The 15,818-nt window shown below is 33.8% G+C and overlaps 1 protein-coding gene across 1 annotated transcript; it reads right to left on the bottom strand.

The window, feature by feature from the left end:
• On the bottom strand, nt 1-14,312 carry LOC124915673 (DExH-box ATP-dependent RNA helicase DExH11). The gene is made up of 23 exons (XM_047456438.1): nt 14,088-14,312; nt 12,466-12,717; nt 12,120-12,383; nt 11,971-12,039; nt 11,722-11,800; nt 9,680-9,930; nt 9,499-9,606; nt 8,533-8,634; nt 8,208-8,408; nt 7,942-8,052; nt 6,675-6,742; nt 6,213-6,567; nt 5,737-5,892; nt 5,529-5,639; nt 5,082-5,135; nt 4,191-4,448; nt 3,999-4,108; nt 3,516-3,669; nt 1,990-2,449; nt 1,468-1,712; nt 1,154-1,392; nt 666-792; nt 1-576 (listed from the first exon to the last, which is right to left on the bottom strand). Exons 1-23 carry the CDS (start codon nt 14,220-14,222, stop codon nt 364-366), a joined length of 4,122 nt encoding a protein of 1,373 aa, XP_047312394.1. The 5' UTR covers nt 14,223-14,312; the 3' UTR covers nt 1-363.
• Nucleotides 14,313-15,818: the final 1,506 nt, after the last annotated feature.

The following is a 15,818-nucleotide window of genomic DNA, read 5'->3' as shown; positions in this document are numbered from 1 at the left end:
GGCTAGACTAGTTAGGAGTTAGATTAAGAACAATAAAAGTCTTGACAATAGTAAAAGGGACAAATTGGGACAAAATGGTCCAATGTGAAGAAACCACCCACATGGATAAAAAAAAAAAAAAAAACCACCGTTCTTTCTCACCACAAAAGCAAAAAAAAAAAAAAAACAGTAAAATACAGAATGCTAGGCCTCCACTGAACACCTACTCTTATGATTTTGAATACAAATGTATATGTACGACTGAGAAACAGAGAATCGAACTAACTCATCCTAATTAGTGTGGGCTCCAACCAAGAATCACAGCAGAGCCACTTCCATTTCTCGTATAACATAAACCATGGGAGCTGTTCTAGTGGGCAAGATTTAGACACCAGTGATGTATAAGCTGGCTGCAAAAACTATATCCCTCTTGATTGCATTTGAAGCGGCCTCCATCTTTTTGGACAGTGCAGAATTGCCCATGATAGCTGCAGCAGACCTGAATTCACGGCATGTCTCATCCAGTCTCACAATAGTCCTCACTATCAACCCTTCAGGGACATCAGTTAACTCACAAATTTCGGCAAATGGTGTACCCTGCAGGAACAAAGGATCATTTTTGTTATATAGCAATTGAACTGTGCTAGTTATTGGCAGGGGAAGGAAGAGAATTATATTAATGGAACCTTTGCCCACTCGTAGACCACTTCAACAAGACCGAACTTTAGATTCTCCATAACATACTCCTCTGGGTTAATCTGTACTCTGCATTGTGCCTGAAGTTTTCCAAGACTTATAGCAGTATCATGCAATCTGGAGAATAATAATTTGAGACATGAGAGTCAACATCTAAAAACCCAAAACCAAGCAGATTTGGGCCTTGTCTGATGTGGGTTATTTGGAATTACTTTCCAATCAACAATTTACTAATCAATCATATTATTCAAATCATCAATCAAAACACTCTATTTTCTTTTTATAAAAAATATACATTTATTTATTCGTCATATATTCATATCCCTAATGTATTTTTACATAAATAAGCTGATTTTCTATAATTTATATCAAACAAGTTATTTGAAAATAATCACTTCGTTATTCAAATAACCCCAATTAAAACAAGGCCTTGGTAAGTATTCAGAGGGAACATAAAAGTAGAGAAAAGAAAAAACACCTTTTTATGGCCCGAGAGAGCTTAGGAGTAAGATAAGGTTCAGAAGTATTCTTCTGCTGAAAGACAAAAGCAGACATTACTGCTACCGCCTCTTCCGGTTCCAGGTCATCTAACTGATTATCAAACAAGAACTCTGTGCATATTAACTCCTCCCCGGAATTCATTTCACAAGCAACACGTCCTTTTATTTGAACAACTAAATCAGCATCTATGCACCCAACTTCTTTCAGGACATCTATCTGCAGAATAAATAAAATAATTCCATAAAATGTCGTAATTGTGTGTGTATATATATATATATATAAATTACTTACCCGTCCCTGGAAATCGGGCATCTGCTTCAGTGCTTCATCTGACATCTGGAATTTCAGATCATTAACTTCATCTTTGTGCTTCTTTATCTCTTGAGCTAGCTTTATGTGCTCCTCCAGTTTAACACAACCATGGCACTTGTTCCTTGCCATCCCTTGCAACAGGTTGTTCCATTTGTTATAAGCTTCCAGAACACCTTTCCGTTTATCATAAGCATCTGTCGTATTCCAGTCTTTCAACTTCAGATCTGTCACAAATTCATTCATATCATTCACAACTCAGCTCCAAAACTAAACTTTTCACCATATCTTCAAACATCTTTTGTGTCTGGAATTATTTAATGGTAGTAGTAGGTTAGTAGCTATAAAAATAGTAATAGTTTATTCTTTTGGATAATGAATGAAATAATTATTGAATCTGGCTTATATCTCTTAGGTTTACCATTCTTAGTCCCATCATCAATTCTTTACAAATCCTAGATCTCTAGGCTGGTTACGACAAAATACTTTGGGATAATGACATACCTGTAACTGGATCAAGAGGAGGAGGATACTTATTTCCATCACTTTTCAGATCCAGCAGTTGTTGTACGGTCTTGGAGTAAGCAGCACCGCTAATGTCTTCCAAAAGACGAACTTGTTCTATCTTTATTTTTTTATTACAAATTGACAAAATTTCTTTACCATCAACTTCCTTCACCTCATAATTCACTCCAGCTGCACTACCTTGGTGAGGAAGTGTTATCTTGATGACACCAGTTCCCTTTCGGGATGTGAAAGAAGAACAATAATCATTATCCAAACCACGTTTGGACTTTGGCATCAATATCTGGAAATCAGGATCCTTCTTTTGTAGTGAGGATTCACCACCAATTGATGAAGAACTTGGAATTGAAGGCGATTCAGGTGTTAGAACAAGAACAATGAATCGTTTACTATTAGCACCACAAGCTTTCACAACAACTCCCAGCAAATGATCTTGGCCCTGTCAATTACATAGTAATAAAACTAAAATACGCAATTGAATAACTGAGAGGGTCTCTTAAGAACTGCATAGAGTTTAAGGCATAAAAACAAAGGGAAAAGAGTAACATTAACAAAGAAACTATTTCTTCACCACCCCAAACCACACAAAAGAAGAAGAGAGCAAAAGTCTTTGTAAAACTATGCACATGGTCTGAGTTCTCTACTTTTCAGAAATGTTTGGAACACAGAACTTACAAAAACAAATCGCCGTTCTCATCCCTCCCATAAAATAGGAAAAGGGAGACAGACGCCTAAATGAAAACAAATTAAAAGCTTGTTTGATGTAGTGTTTTATAATAATAATAAAAAGAACATAAACCAATTGGAAAAAACATTGTTTGATGAAAAAAGTAGATTAATTGGAATTGTTTGTGTAGAATTATCGTTCTCTCATCCTTGGTAGTGGTGCAACTTATTTGCACTCAATATGTTACTTCGTTTATACTATACTTGTTGTCATTTACTTACTTTTATTGCACTGAATATCCTTTATATATTAAACATTTATTATATAAATCACAAGTCAATATTTGAATAATATTATCACTTTCATATTCAATCATCACTCTCAAAAACTCAATATTCTACTGTGTGTTAAATAATTAAAATATCTTTGTATTTAATATTTTAAAAATTAGAGTAAGGGTTATTTGGTTGATGATTTTAATGATTTGATTGACGATGGGATAAGGGGTTATTTGGTTGATGATTTTAATGATTTGATTGACAATGGGATAAGGGGTTATTTGGACATGAAACAAGGCCTTAAAAGAAAAAAAGACACCGTAAAACTGCGTATTTTCCATTTTAAATGAGATGCAAGATATGGAAACTTCTGATTAGTGCAGAAAATTTCTACATCTACATTCGCCACACACCCATCCATCCACACAACAAATACATAAAGCATAAATAAGAGGGGTCCAGTCCAACACACCCAAGGACAAAATAGAGCATAAGGAAAAAAAAGTGAGATAAATGAAGCAACCAGAATAAGTTAACCAAAATTTCAGAAAAGAACTTACTGATTGAGATCTCACAACTATAACTCTTCCAGATGAAAGAAACTGCATAGCTTGTGGGGATTGCATGAGTGCCTCAGATATCTGGCTACTATAACCTTCGGCTTCAAAGAACATATCATAATATTCCTCAATTGATGGTTCGCCTTTTATACATCTGCAAGCATAATGATAATCATAATTAATAATAGTATCAAAATAGTATGAGAGAGCCCATCAGATATATGCAATTCTATTCGAATCAGGTAGAGGTGAGGATGATTGTAAATTATACACTTTTCTCAAACCAAAGATGATGATGTCATGGGAGAACTCATCATTGGTAGTAGCTAGATATTTTTGCAGTAATTATAGCTTGACAAGTTCTTATTTGGTAACTAAAAAAGGGAAAATGGATGCCATGAGAAAGTGCAATTGTTTCATGTATGGGTAACAAAAGCCATGGATACCAAATTTGCAGTTGTGGTACTAAATCAGAATTCGTACTCAATGACTTTCTCTGACAGGGCAAGCTTCCTAATCAGAAGTTGCTGCTGTTCTGGAAGTTTCTTCTGAGCATGAAATTCAGCAAAACTTCTTTTCAACATGTCCTCCACCTAGAATGGTGAAACAAAGAAAAAATATGTTGGACTTGCACCTATAAGAAACACTTATAACAGATAAGAAGTCCTATCCAACCTTCAATTCTTCAACACGAATGAGATGCAGGATCATGATATAGGTAAGACGGAATTGGGATTCAAGTCTTGTTGCACTGCCAACTATGACACGTTTCAAATCACTCTCTTCAGGAATCTCATCACGGCACATTACAATCACTGTACCGATTTTGTCCAATCCTCTTCTTCCAGCACGACCTGCCATCTGAGTATACTCACCAGCAAGTAATTGTCTGAACTCCTTACCATCAAACTTCCTCAATGTATCAAAAACTACCTGCCAAGTGGGAATTTTAAACATGAATATATATCAACTCTTATGCATGATAATGTGCACAGTTGAAGTCAACAATCAAAACACAAAGTGTCAATGGAATATTATATAAGATGCTTTTAACTTTTATTCTATTTTCTTTATTTATTACAATAAACAGGTGTAAGTTTTGCATATTGAACAAGAGTGAGAAGCATAACTACAATTCATCAAAATTAGATACGAGAAGAGTCTTAGTGAGGATATCCGCAACTTATTTCATTCATTATTCTAAATATTACATATTCTGCTCTTTATAAACTGCCAACCCACTAACCTAATAACATACTCTACTAATTATCATACTACCCCAATACTATTACTAATACCCAACTTGAGTTCCAAGGGATCAATTATTACAGAACAACAGTCTGTTTTGTTTGACGGTATGGTTAAATTTAGGTTTAACAGTACCATCCTTGTGCAAATATAGAAATAGATATTAAGACTTACATATACAGAGTTGTATCAATCTCTCTCCTACCTCTACCATAACCAAAGATCTGTACTATAGCAATACCATATATAATGTACAAATATCACAAATTTTATTGGCTAGGTCAACCTTAGCAAACACAAGCCACCAAGAATACTAACCGTCCTAGCTGGAGCATTAACACCCATTGCAAATGTCTCTGTTGAAAACAAAACCTACAGAACAAAAGGGAATCATCAGTCTAATTCCCAGATATGAATATGTAGATTTGCCAATAGAAGAGTGAAAAGATACAATTTATTGTGTAAATTATCTTTCTTATAATAAATCTGGAACAAGAGAGCTACATATAAACATAAGAATAAAGTAAATAAAAGTTCCAAGATGCTTTACCAAACGACATCTAGGAAGAAAAAATGACACGAAGAGAGGATAGAGAGGACATTAGTTCTTCAGAATACATTCTAGGACAAAAGTAGTACAAACATGAAACCCAAAAAAACTAAAAAAAGTCCTCAAAGAAAATTGTTAGCAGTAACAGAAGAAACAGGTTCCATTTAGACTATTTACAGCCACTCCATTCCAAAAAAATTAACAAATGACCTTACCTTAATCACGCCACGACAGAAAAGCATTTCAACGACTTCTTTAACAATTGGAAGAAGTCCTGCATGATGAATGCCAATGCCTCTACGGAGAAGATGTTGAACTCTAACAACCTGCAGAAACATTATTGTTAATCTGATTCATGTGAATAAACACCAAATGAATGAAAAGAAAGGAGCTGTAAAGAAAAACTATTATTTGAAAAGAAACCTGTGGTAAATTCTTGTCAGATCCCTTTAGCCGTGAAAATGCCTTGTCACAAAAGGTTCGAATTTCACTTTTCTCAGATCTACTTGTGAGGTCAAGTGAAGTAATATAATCAGCTGACTTATCACAACGGTTCTTTGAGAAGCAAAATATTACCACCTACAATTATAGTTAAAAGTAAAATCCTCCACCAATCAAACAACTAGTGGGGCATTAAACATATGTTATCTAGACAGTGAGATGATAAGAAAGTTACTAAACTGCACACAACATAACTGCTTCTTTAATTTAAGTAAAGCAGCTACAAAAGTGAGAAGAAAGCCGAATATGTTTCTTTTAAATGCCTGCTTTCAAGAGCAACTTTCTAAGGACAACTTTCTGTCAACTTAATTGTAGACTGTAGCCTATTTAATGATTTCCTTCTTATTTTAGATAGGAAGTGGACATGAACTACAGATGGTGTATAGATTTCTTCATACCGGCAATAAAGATTTATTTGCAAGCTTATTAATAAGCAACATCCACGGAGAAGCTTCTGATCTCTTAAAACCCCAATTACTAGCATTATTTTGGAAGCCATTGCCTGATACTGAAAGGTTCCCATGATTTCTGGAACCAGAATGTTTATCATGCATTTGATTTTTTGTGTCATGAGTGGCTGAAGATACAGGATGCATGCCAGGACTACTGACACTAGAATTAGAACTCTTTTTCTTTTCTGCATCTTTTGCATCTTTCCAGCCTTGAGGCATGAACTTTTCATTTTCACAAACTTTGAAGAATTCCCCCGAATAAAAAAGCAAATGCTCTAATGGGACAGGTCTCTTGGTTGTCCTGACAACACAACAAACAAGAAGCATCTGAAAACAAATAATATTAAAAGAACAATTGACTTAGGAAATAAAGAGGCAGACTATTAGAATATCTAAAACACTACTGACCCTGTTACACTAATTTTTTTCTGTTTGGTACGGCCAATCCAATCAGCAAATTCCATGGTGTTCGGGACCTGCAAAAGAATATTGAATCACATCCACATGTTGGATTAGTCCCACTGGTAGGAGTTGGAAAGAAAGTGGTATCTTCCATCATTTTTGTTTAAGAGTCCAACTATATTTATCATTGTAATTTTCTGTTGATCTATCTTTACCATAGTTTAGTCTAACATCCACCAACCATCTGATAATCCCAGTTGAACAACCTATTCAAGACTCATAATGTAGGATTTTACATCATTTTACCATGATTTAAACTTCTGGAGGTTTATATGATTAGGTTATGAAGCACTTCAGTTCTATTAGTTGTCGACTGTTTACATATGACACGTGTAGCTTCATGCCTGAAGCACTGCCAAGGTGATAACATCTTACTAAAGGAAGAAAAATAAAGGTTCAACCCTTACGACTTTGTTAGCCCATAGTGTGTACGGCTGCTTTCAATTTTTAGATTTTTAATTTCAGCTAAGCCCAATAGACTTGTTAGCCTATTAGGCTTGTTTTACTGATATCATCATCTACAAGCAGCAATATGCACAGCAGGGAAAAAAAAACTAAAGCTTGTAGCCTGTAGGATGTTAGAACTAGAAACTAATTTTCTTTTTCAGAAAAACTTAACCAAGTATGTAGAGCTTCAGTAGACTGAGAAGAAAGTAAGTATTGAACTACTATTGCTTCCTTCTAGTCCACAAATTATGTTTACTGTTGTTAGATCACAGATTCAAACAACAAGCTTCCCTTTGCCATGCAGCTACGCCTTATTTGTTTATAAGAGAAATTAGGTTGTCTAGAAGATTTACTTGTCAAGGTTGCATTAGAGGACAGAGGTGGATTCTCTATATAGGCTTTCTCAATGAATTGTGAATTTTTAAGAGAGAAAAATAAGTGAATAGTATATGAAAAACTTCCAGAAAACACTTTCTATTGTACAAGTTATATAGTATAGTTTCAGGAGTTATTTTTTTTCTTTTTGGGAAACGGCGAATCATTTTATTAATAATCCAAAAATAGAGTTTACAACTTGAACTTGAAATGAAGAACAAAACAGGTTTTGCCTCCAACACAGAAACTAAAGAAAAATTGAACTACGATTGAAACAAAAGTTTGAACGAACTTGAAACAAAACACTTAACAATACATAGAAAATTTATCTAATCACATTAACAACATTCTTTGACTTGCTCACTATCAATGTTTCAGAAGTAAAACTTACTGTAGCTGAAAGGAGGATAATGTTGATATGTCTTGGAAGCATGATAATTACTTCCTCCCAAACCACACCTCTTTCAACATCATTCACATAGTGCACTTCATCAAAGATTACCTGTAAACCATAAGTAGAAACAATCACAAATTGATCACTATAAAGACCATGAAAATAAAGATATGAAAACATAGAAGACCATGAGAAGAAGAAAAATGACAAAAGCATGAATAACACAATATCTAAAACATATAGGGAAAAACCTTTTTTCTTACCCATTCAATATCACGTATGATATCAGCACCTCTGTAAAGCATTGACCTTAGTATCTCTGTTGTCATGATAAGACAAGAAGCCTCGGGCCTTATGCTAACATCTCCAGTGAGAAGACCAACATCAAACTTCCCACAAAAGTCTCTGTACTTTTGGTTGCTAATGGTTTTAATAGGAGCAGTATACACAGCTCTCGTGCAGTGCTGCACAATCAAAATATTAATCAATTGCTTCCTCTCTTTTCCCGGTAGAATATGGTACATAAAATGGTTCTGGTTGGTTCAATTTTATAAAGATGATAAATATCTATATCTAATATGCTAATACCTTTGATGCCAAAGCAAAGGCATATTCGGCAACAACTGTCTTCCCTGCTGATGTGTGCGCTGCAACAAAAACTGATTCCCCCTTTTCAAGATGATAAATTGCCTGCAATAACCAGAAATACTTATTAGCACATATAGAGCAATCAAAAAATTGAATTGACTTCCGCAGAACATTCTTAATTTCCAGTGAGACATCCCACTTAAAATGACGGAGTTTTGGGACAAATGGATTATCTAGGGAGCGAATAATAGTATCGGGGATGATTGGAACCCTATCCCTCTTATCATGTGGTGGACGATTTGGAAAGAAGGAACCGTAGACCTTTCCAAGGGAAAAGCTACGGCATTGAAAGAATCAAGGGATTCATTCTTTCGCTTCTATTTGGAAAAGAAGGTTTTGTACAGGATGAGAATTCTTTGATCTTATTGGCATCTAACCTTTCCTTTTGTTCTCTTATTTTTATTTTTCCCACTCCTTCCCTCCACCCCTCTTCTATGTAATGTTCAAAACACTTCTTGCGTTTTTTTTCAATAAAAGTTTACCTTTTCAAATAACAATTATTTATTTGTCAAAAAGAAAACCACTAACCCCATGAGAAGAAAAATAAAATACTTATATTAAAGCAACTTCTAAAAGATGAAAATTCAAGATTTACAATGGATACTAATCTGTTGACAAAACATCTTCAGTTCCTCCATGAAAAGAAGATTTGCATCAGCTCAACTCAATAGAGCATCTTTCAATTATTTGAGAACAATTTATAAAACCTGCAGGATTATGACATGCCCCCTATTCAATATTCTTAAGAATCTGATACCTGAAACAAGTTTAATGCAGTTCAATCCCTTGGCTTACCGTTGTAACGAAGATTTATGCCATTATGTGGAGAATTGTGCAATTTCTCAATCTATTCCACTGAACTAAAAGGGGGGGAAAGCATTTGCCAACAGAGTTTTAGATCATTACCTCTTTCTGAAATGTATCCAGTTCAAAAGGAAACTCAAGTGCCATGTCAGGAACAAGTTCCTGAAAATGATCAGCAATACTTTCACTATTTCCACGAACAGCCCAGACCTAATGATAAGAGTAGTAAATAATTAGGAACTCGAACAAATAAAACCTTTAAGGAATAAGGAATTGGTTTAACCTCTTTATGTCGCTGGGAATCAGCATCTTTATTTTTATTTAGTCTAGCATGTGATTCTTCAGTCTCAATTGACAAAATATTGTCCAAGACAGACGAATCATTGTGTGCAATACCAACATCAAGCACATTTATCTTTTCAGCTTCTGGTTCCAGCTCAACCTGCTCCTGCTTAACAGATTCCTCATGGTCCTCAGCCATTTTTTCCTGCATATTACCTTCATTTGTTTCCCAAAGTAAACCTGTATGCCCCCCTACAACCAAATAAGATATAATCATTGAGTTGCTTTACATTCCCAAAGCCAGTAAATTATCAGAATGTAGAGCATAAATGTCTATGTACATGGAGGGTGCTTCTATGAAATTATAAATTTGTCTCTTGATGAACGTGAAATGGATATTATGAATGATGAATATGAGTTCCTATCTCTATTTTATATTAATACTAAACTTATATCAATATTATATATATAATATTTATATACTTTTTAATAATTGGCTTATCTTAAACGTATCGTGTCTTATATTTTCAAATTTGTCGTATCGCCGTATCTGTATCGTATTTGATATGATACCCGTACCATATCCATACAACATAGTTGAGTTCTTAATCAACTTACTGCGTGGTTATTTAGCTGAAGTCCTTTGAAACAGAAATATATAGAATGCACTTGTTGATAGAAGGTCTCGTTTGAAGTACAAGCTGCCCAAGAGATGAACTCGTAAAAAATGATGGAACTCAAAACGAAAACGAGCTAAAAGATATGTGTTTTAAGCTCCAGGAAAGTGATAAAAAATTGGATCATAAACGACTTGATCGAATGGAAGAAATGATGAACACGATGCAGAAAGTGATTATGCAATTAGGTAAAATGTTAAGGGCGGAGCTCTTAAACAATCGTTGGATGTTTTAAATAAAAACATCGGAACTAATTTGACAGACTGAAGAACTCAAGTATGATTCGTCAAGTGTCCAAACAAACAAGCTCAACAAGAATACGAGACAAAGTGTAACGATTTCAGGTTCGAAGAAGAAATATGCGGTAATGCAACTCTGTTGATTATTTCCTTACAAATCCCAAAATTGATATGGGAAAGTGAGATGCCATTAACGGTGAATAAATGAAAGGAAATGCAATCAACATATATTGATACATACTCTTGTGATCAAATTGACCAAGGCATAGCTCACTTCAGCTCACTTCGCTTTGACAATTGATACATTTGAGAGTCTCGTAGACTGAATCTTGACCGACGGCCTATGTTTCAATCATATCTTGATTCAAGGTCAGAAGTGTGGTACTTTTCATGATTTGAAGAACCACAAGATGATGAAAGTTGTTTTCGAAGAAGTTTTGTATAAGTCGCTGATGAGTTGCAAATACTTCCTATGGTTCGAGGAACCACCTGATAGTCCAAGGAAGCGATCTCGGTGATTTATATGATTCGAGGAGCCATTGGATGCTTTGGAGCTTCAGCTGAACCTTCTTCTATCGTCGTTCACGAACGAATTGAAGGAGAGGGAGATACAAGGGAAAAGGGTTGGCTAATGCTCTATGGTGTAAGTGGGCGATTGGGAAACCTAACTGTATGGTTGAAGTATAAGGTGGTAAGCCTACCGGTTAGGATAAGTTTATTAATAGAGTATATAAATAGAATATTAGTTATTATGTGCTAGTTAAGAAATTAATTAGTTGAAAACTTTTGTAGAGTTTTTTCTCTCTTACTGTGTTCTCCTCATTATATTCTCCTAACAGTTGGTGTTCTATCTTCCTCAATTAACTCTGTTAAGAGCTCTTATCTTCTCTTCGTTCTCAAATTCTAGTTCTCTTATTCATGTAATTTAAAATTTATACCTAATTCTAATACGTACATTTATATCATGTTTGTTCTCTATTATGTGAGCACTAGAAAATAGAGTACTAATTAATTTGAGTGAACATAGTGACGAACAAGCTCAGATCAGTTCCTACATAGCATTTAGCCATAAGATAGGGTCTGCAAGCAGGAAAACATAATAATGCCACACTATAAAACACACATACCATCATCTTCCACTACATCTGTAGAATCCTCTTCCCATGCTTTCCTGAATAGGTCGTCAAATTGTACAGAGAACTGAGTCTGCAGAAGACCAAAAGTTGAAGGTAAACCACATGCTCTTAGGCTAGGTTTGGAAAACAACTACATCATCACAATATCAAACTTGAGAAAGCATAAAGGGAGATTTGACATTAGAACAAGGAATATATACAATTAATGTGTCAAATCCAAACTTCATGGAAATAACTAACCAGCTTGTCATCTGATGAGATTTTGGCAACCTTTTGATGGCTATAGACATTCCAGGAATATGGATGTGCCTTCAACAGAATATGTTAATCAAGTTATGCATAAAATGTCAATACCAGATTAAAACACAAGATGAGTTAATTATCATTACCTGAAGGTCACCAACATCCAACCCTTTCTTAAAACTTGGAGGAACTTTCTGTGCAGGACCACCATTAATTAACTCCCAAACCCATTCACCATTGGAAGCACCGGTAGGGAGAGTTCTTCCTAAAGACTGAGTGTCATTCAGACCTCCTGGAGGAAAAGGACGGTTATTCAGACTACCCTTCACAAAATCTTTTGGAGGTCTAGTCATACGTGGCAAGGCACCAGCATCCTCGGCTCCAACTCTGAGTTCCAATAATACATCAACCTGACACATAAAGAGGCACATTTGACAATACTCCTAACTGACTGCATATTCAATAAGTAGAATATGTAAATACATCCTATACCTCCACTGACTTGGGCTCCCATATTCCGACCTCTGGTTTCTTTCGTCTGAAGGGTAATTCCCATACGGGTACTACAACTGTACGAGGCAATGAAGGATCTGGGTTAACCTTTGCTCTGCTAAACCAGTCAAAATCCCATTGTTTTCCAGCCTTTTCTGGAGAAAACTCATCGGGATCCAACCTTGGAAATAAATATTTTTCATCTATATGCTCTTTCACGGATTCAGGCGTTTCCCTTGGGAAAGCAGGTGGCTGGGGAAATTCAGTATCAGAGAGATAGAGTGACCAACATAAATAACATGATAATTTCCCTAATGCAAACAAAGCAATGACTTAGTCTTGAATGGGAAAAACATGTTTTCAGTTGTTGTTGAAGATAATAACAAGCAACTTTAACTACCCCAAGGATTGACCTTGATTCCGGGAATTTAAATCCTTAACTGAGAACACTAATGAAGTTATGCATGACAAATCAAAAAGAACGTTTTTTGGATAGCTAATTGAAACACAGAAGAATAGCATTAGCCTAATTTACGTATTAATAAAATAAGAAAAACCGAAAGAATAGAATGGGCTCATAAGAGAGGATATTCGTCTAGGGCTTTTAGCCATTTGTATCTGCAGACATAGCTTAATTAGAAGTTTTCTCCAAATTACTACAGGTAAACAAAAGGAACTTCTTTCCTATTCCTTGTAAAGTTGGCATCATCTAGCATCATGTGGAATGTATTCTTAAATGAGCAAACCACGCATATGAAGCAATATTCAACAATAATTGAAGGCAGAATTTTCATAATTTTTTATATTCTCAATAATGTAACTAATCAGCATGTCATAAATTCTCTGCAGGTTTTGTTTGTCCAACTTACATTGTCCTTTTGTCATTGCAAGTAGTGGAAGGGAAATGAAGTCATTTCACTACAGCAAGTTAACCAAGAAAAGTAGGCCAATGAAACACAGTGCTCAAAGAACTCAAGTGTATGCTTTTGTGATTCAAGACATATATAAGGGTAGTCAGGTATTGACTAATACAGTTCTTGATGAAACCTAGTATAAGTCCTTGACGTATTTATCTTTTTCCAAAAGTTAGAGTACATCTATACATTTTGCTCATGATAATTTGAATCCAACTTGGAGACGTTCTCAATCATGTGTGCAACTTTGAATATGGGGGATTCAAATGGATAAAATAGGAAAGGGTTCATCCAAATTTAAAGATGAGTCATAAGCCATGTTTAGAGCAACAAACAAAAATCTAGAGAAGTTCAATCCAATTAGAACAATTTGCAGAGCACTCTTCAATTACAAATGACGAGATACAGGTAATTTCCAATGAAATGAGGCTGATCCCAAAAAAACCTAAACAGTTTCACCGTAGAGGTGTGTTCTTTAGAGCTGATTTCTAAGGAGGCAAGAAAGTATACCACACAGTCATCAGTTTGAAATCCCTTCAATTATAGAATGGGTATTTTCAAACTCCCATAACAGTTGAACAGAAAGTTAAAAGTTATTTAACATTTGTGAACAGGAAATGATATATTTGATCCCAAAGCATTAGGTATGCAAGTGATTATACGTTCAGAAGTATATCATGCTTTAAAGTATAAAGTATAATCACTTACCAGAATGAAGTCAGGAAGGAAGTTGAGAGGGTTAGAGCCCTCAACCGGCGGAAGTGGCTCGATTCTAAGATGACCACTGTGCCCGGTAAACCCTACTCGGAAAGGTAACTCTTTAACAGTATTGATACGGTCCATCTATGCGGTGCTTATTCAAACAATGGTAGTTCTCACTTCTCCTCTCATTCAAGAACCAATTTTCTCTCACCACACCACGCTAGAAGAAGTTTTATTACAACTGAGAGAAATCAAAAGAAAAAAGCTAGACTGAATAACCAATTAACCATGGAGAAGGAGATTAGCCTGCTGCCAGATATGTTTTTGCTAATTCCAGACTCTAACTCATATACTTAATTTTCTTTTTGTAAAAAAAAAAAAAATATTTAAAACACTAATATTTTGAGAAAATATATAAATAAATTTTCATATAATAATTATAAACAAACTATGTTTTATCTCCACTTATATGTTACGTTTATAATAAAAAATAATTTTAATTTTGATGCGAACATGGCTTTATATTATAGTTTGAAAATATATTCAATTTAAAATTAATGATATCTTTACAAATTTATTTAATAAATATTTAATTAATTTATTAAATAGTATACGGTCAAATAAATAAAATAAAAAAACAAATCACATAATTGAATAATTATAGTAAAACAGATAAAAAAAAATATACAAATAAATTAAAACTATATTATTTTATTAAAAAATATAAATATGTCAAAGTTTATAATACATAAATAAATATTTTATTTCATTTTAAAACATTTATAATATTAATTCTCTAATCTTCTAATTGATCATTTAAAATTAACATGTAAAAATAATAATAAAATAAAAATAAAAATAAAATGGTATTTTACCTAATTTTAAATATGTTTATCATTTTTCAAATCAAATCTTTTAATTGACATTTTTCAAATTATAAAACATATTTGTCAAACTAACACTAAAATAAACATAAGATGGTATATTAAAAATGATAACTTTATTTAATTTAAGAAGAATTATACTTATGAAAACTTTGTCCAGTCAAATACATAGATTCTTTCGAGAATGATATTAGGAATTATCATTCTTTATCCCTCAAATTTGAACGGTCACATACACCATCATATCTTAAGGATTTCATTATACAATCAAATCACCATTAATTCGTCCCTCTAATTCGAATTCACACAAAATAATAGATTCCTTCAAAATTAACATTAGAAATATCATTTTTTCATCCCTCAAATTTGAACTCTCACATATACCAACATATTTCATTGATTCCATTATTAACGACATTTGAACTGTCGTTCATTCGTCCCTCTAATTCGAATTCACACCAAATACATATATTCCTTCAAGATTAACATTAGGAATATGTCATTCCTTCATCCCTCAAATTCGAATTCTCATATATATATATATCATTATTAACGGCATTCGAACCATCATTCATTCATCCCTTTAATTTAAATTTACATACTACACTTTCTAAAATTCGCACCAAATGATACTCAAACATTTCAAATTTAAAATGTTAAACATTTGATCCCTTGTAATTGTTGATTTTAATTTATAATTTTATGTATGTAAATATATTTAATCATGGTTAATGAATAAGAAACAAAATATAGAATGAATACAAAAATTAATTATATTAATAATAGATATGTTGAGAACATATAAAAAATATATTAATTTTATGAAATACATTTTAAATTTAATTATCTATAT

The sequence above is a fragment of the Impatiens glandulifera genome, chromosome 1, assembly GCF_907164915.1.
Source record: "Impatiens glandulifera chromosome 1, dImpGla2.1, whole genome shotgun sequence".
In the NCBI taxonomy this organism is placed as follows: Eukaryota; Viridiplantae; Streptophyta; class Magnoliopsida; order Ericales; family Balsaminaceae; genus Impatiens; species Impatiens glandulifera.
The sequence above is the reverse complement of the archived record's forward strand: the minus strand, read 5'-3'. Positions and strand labels throughout refer to the sequence as shown.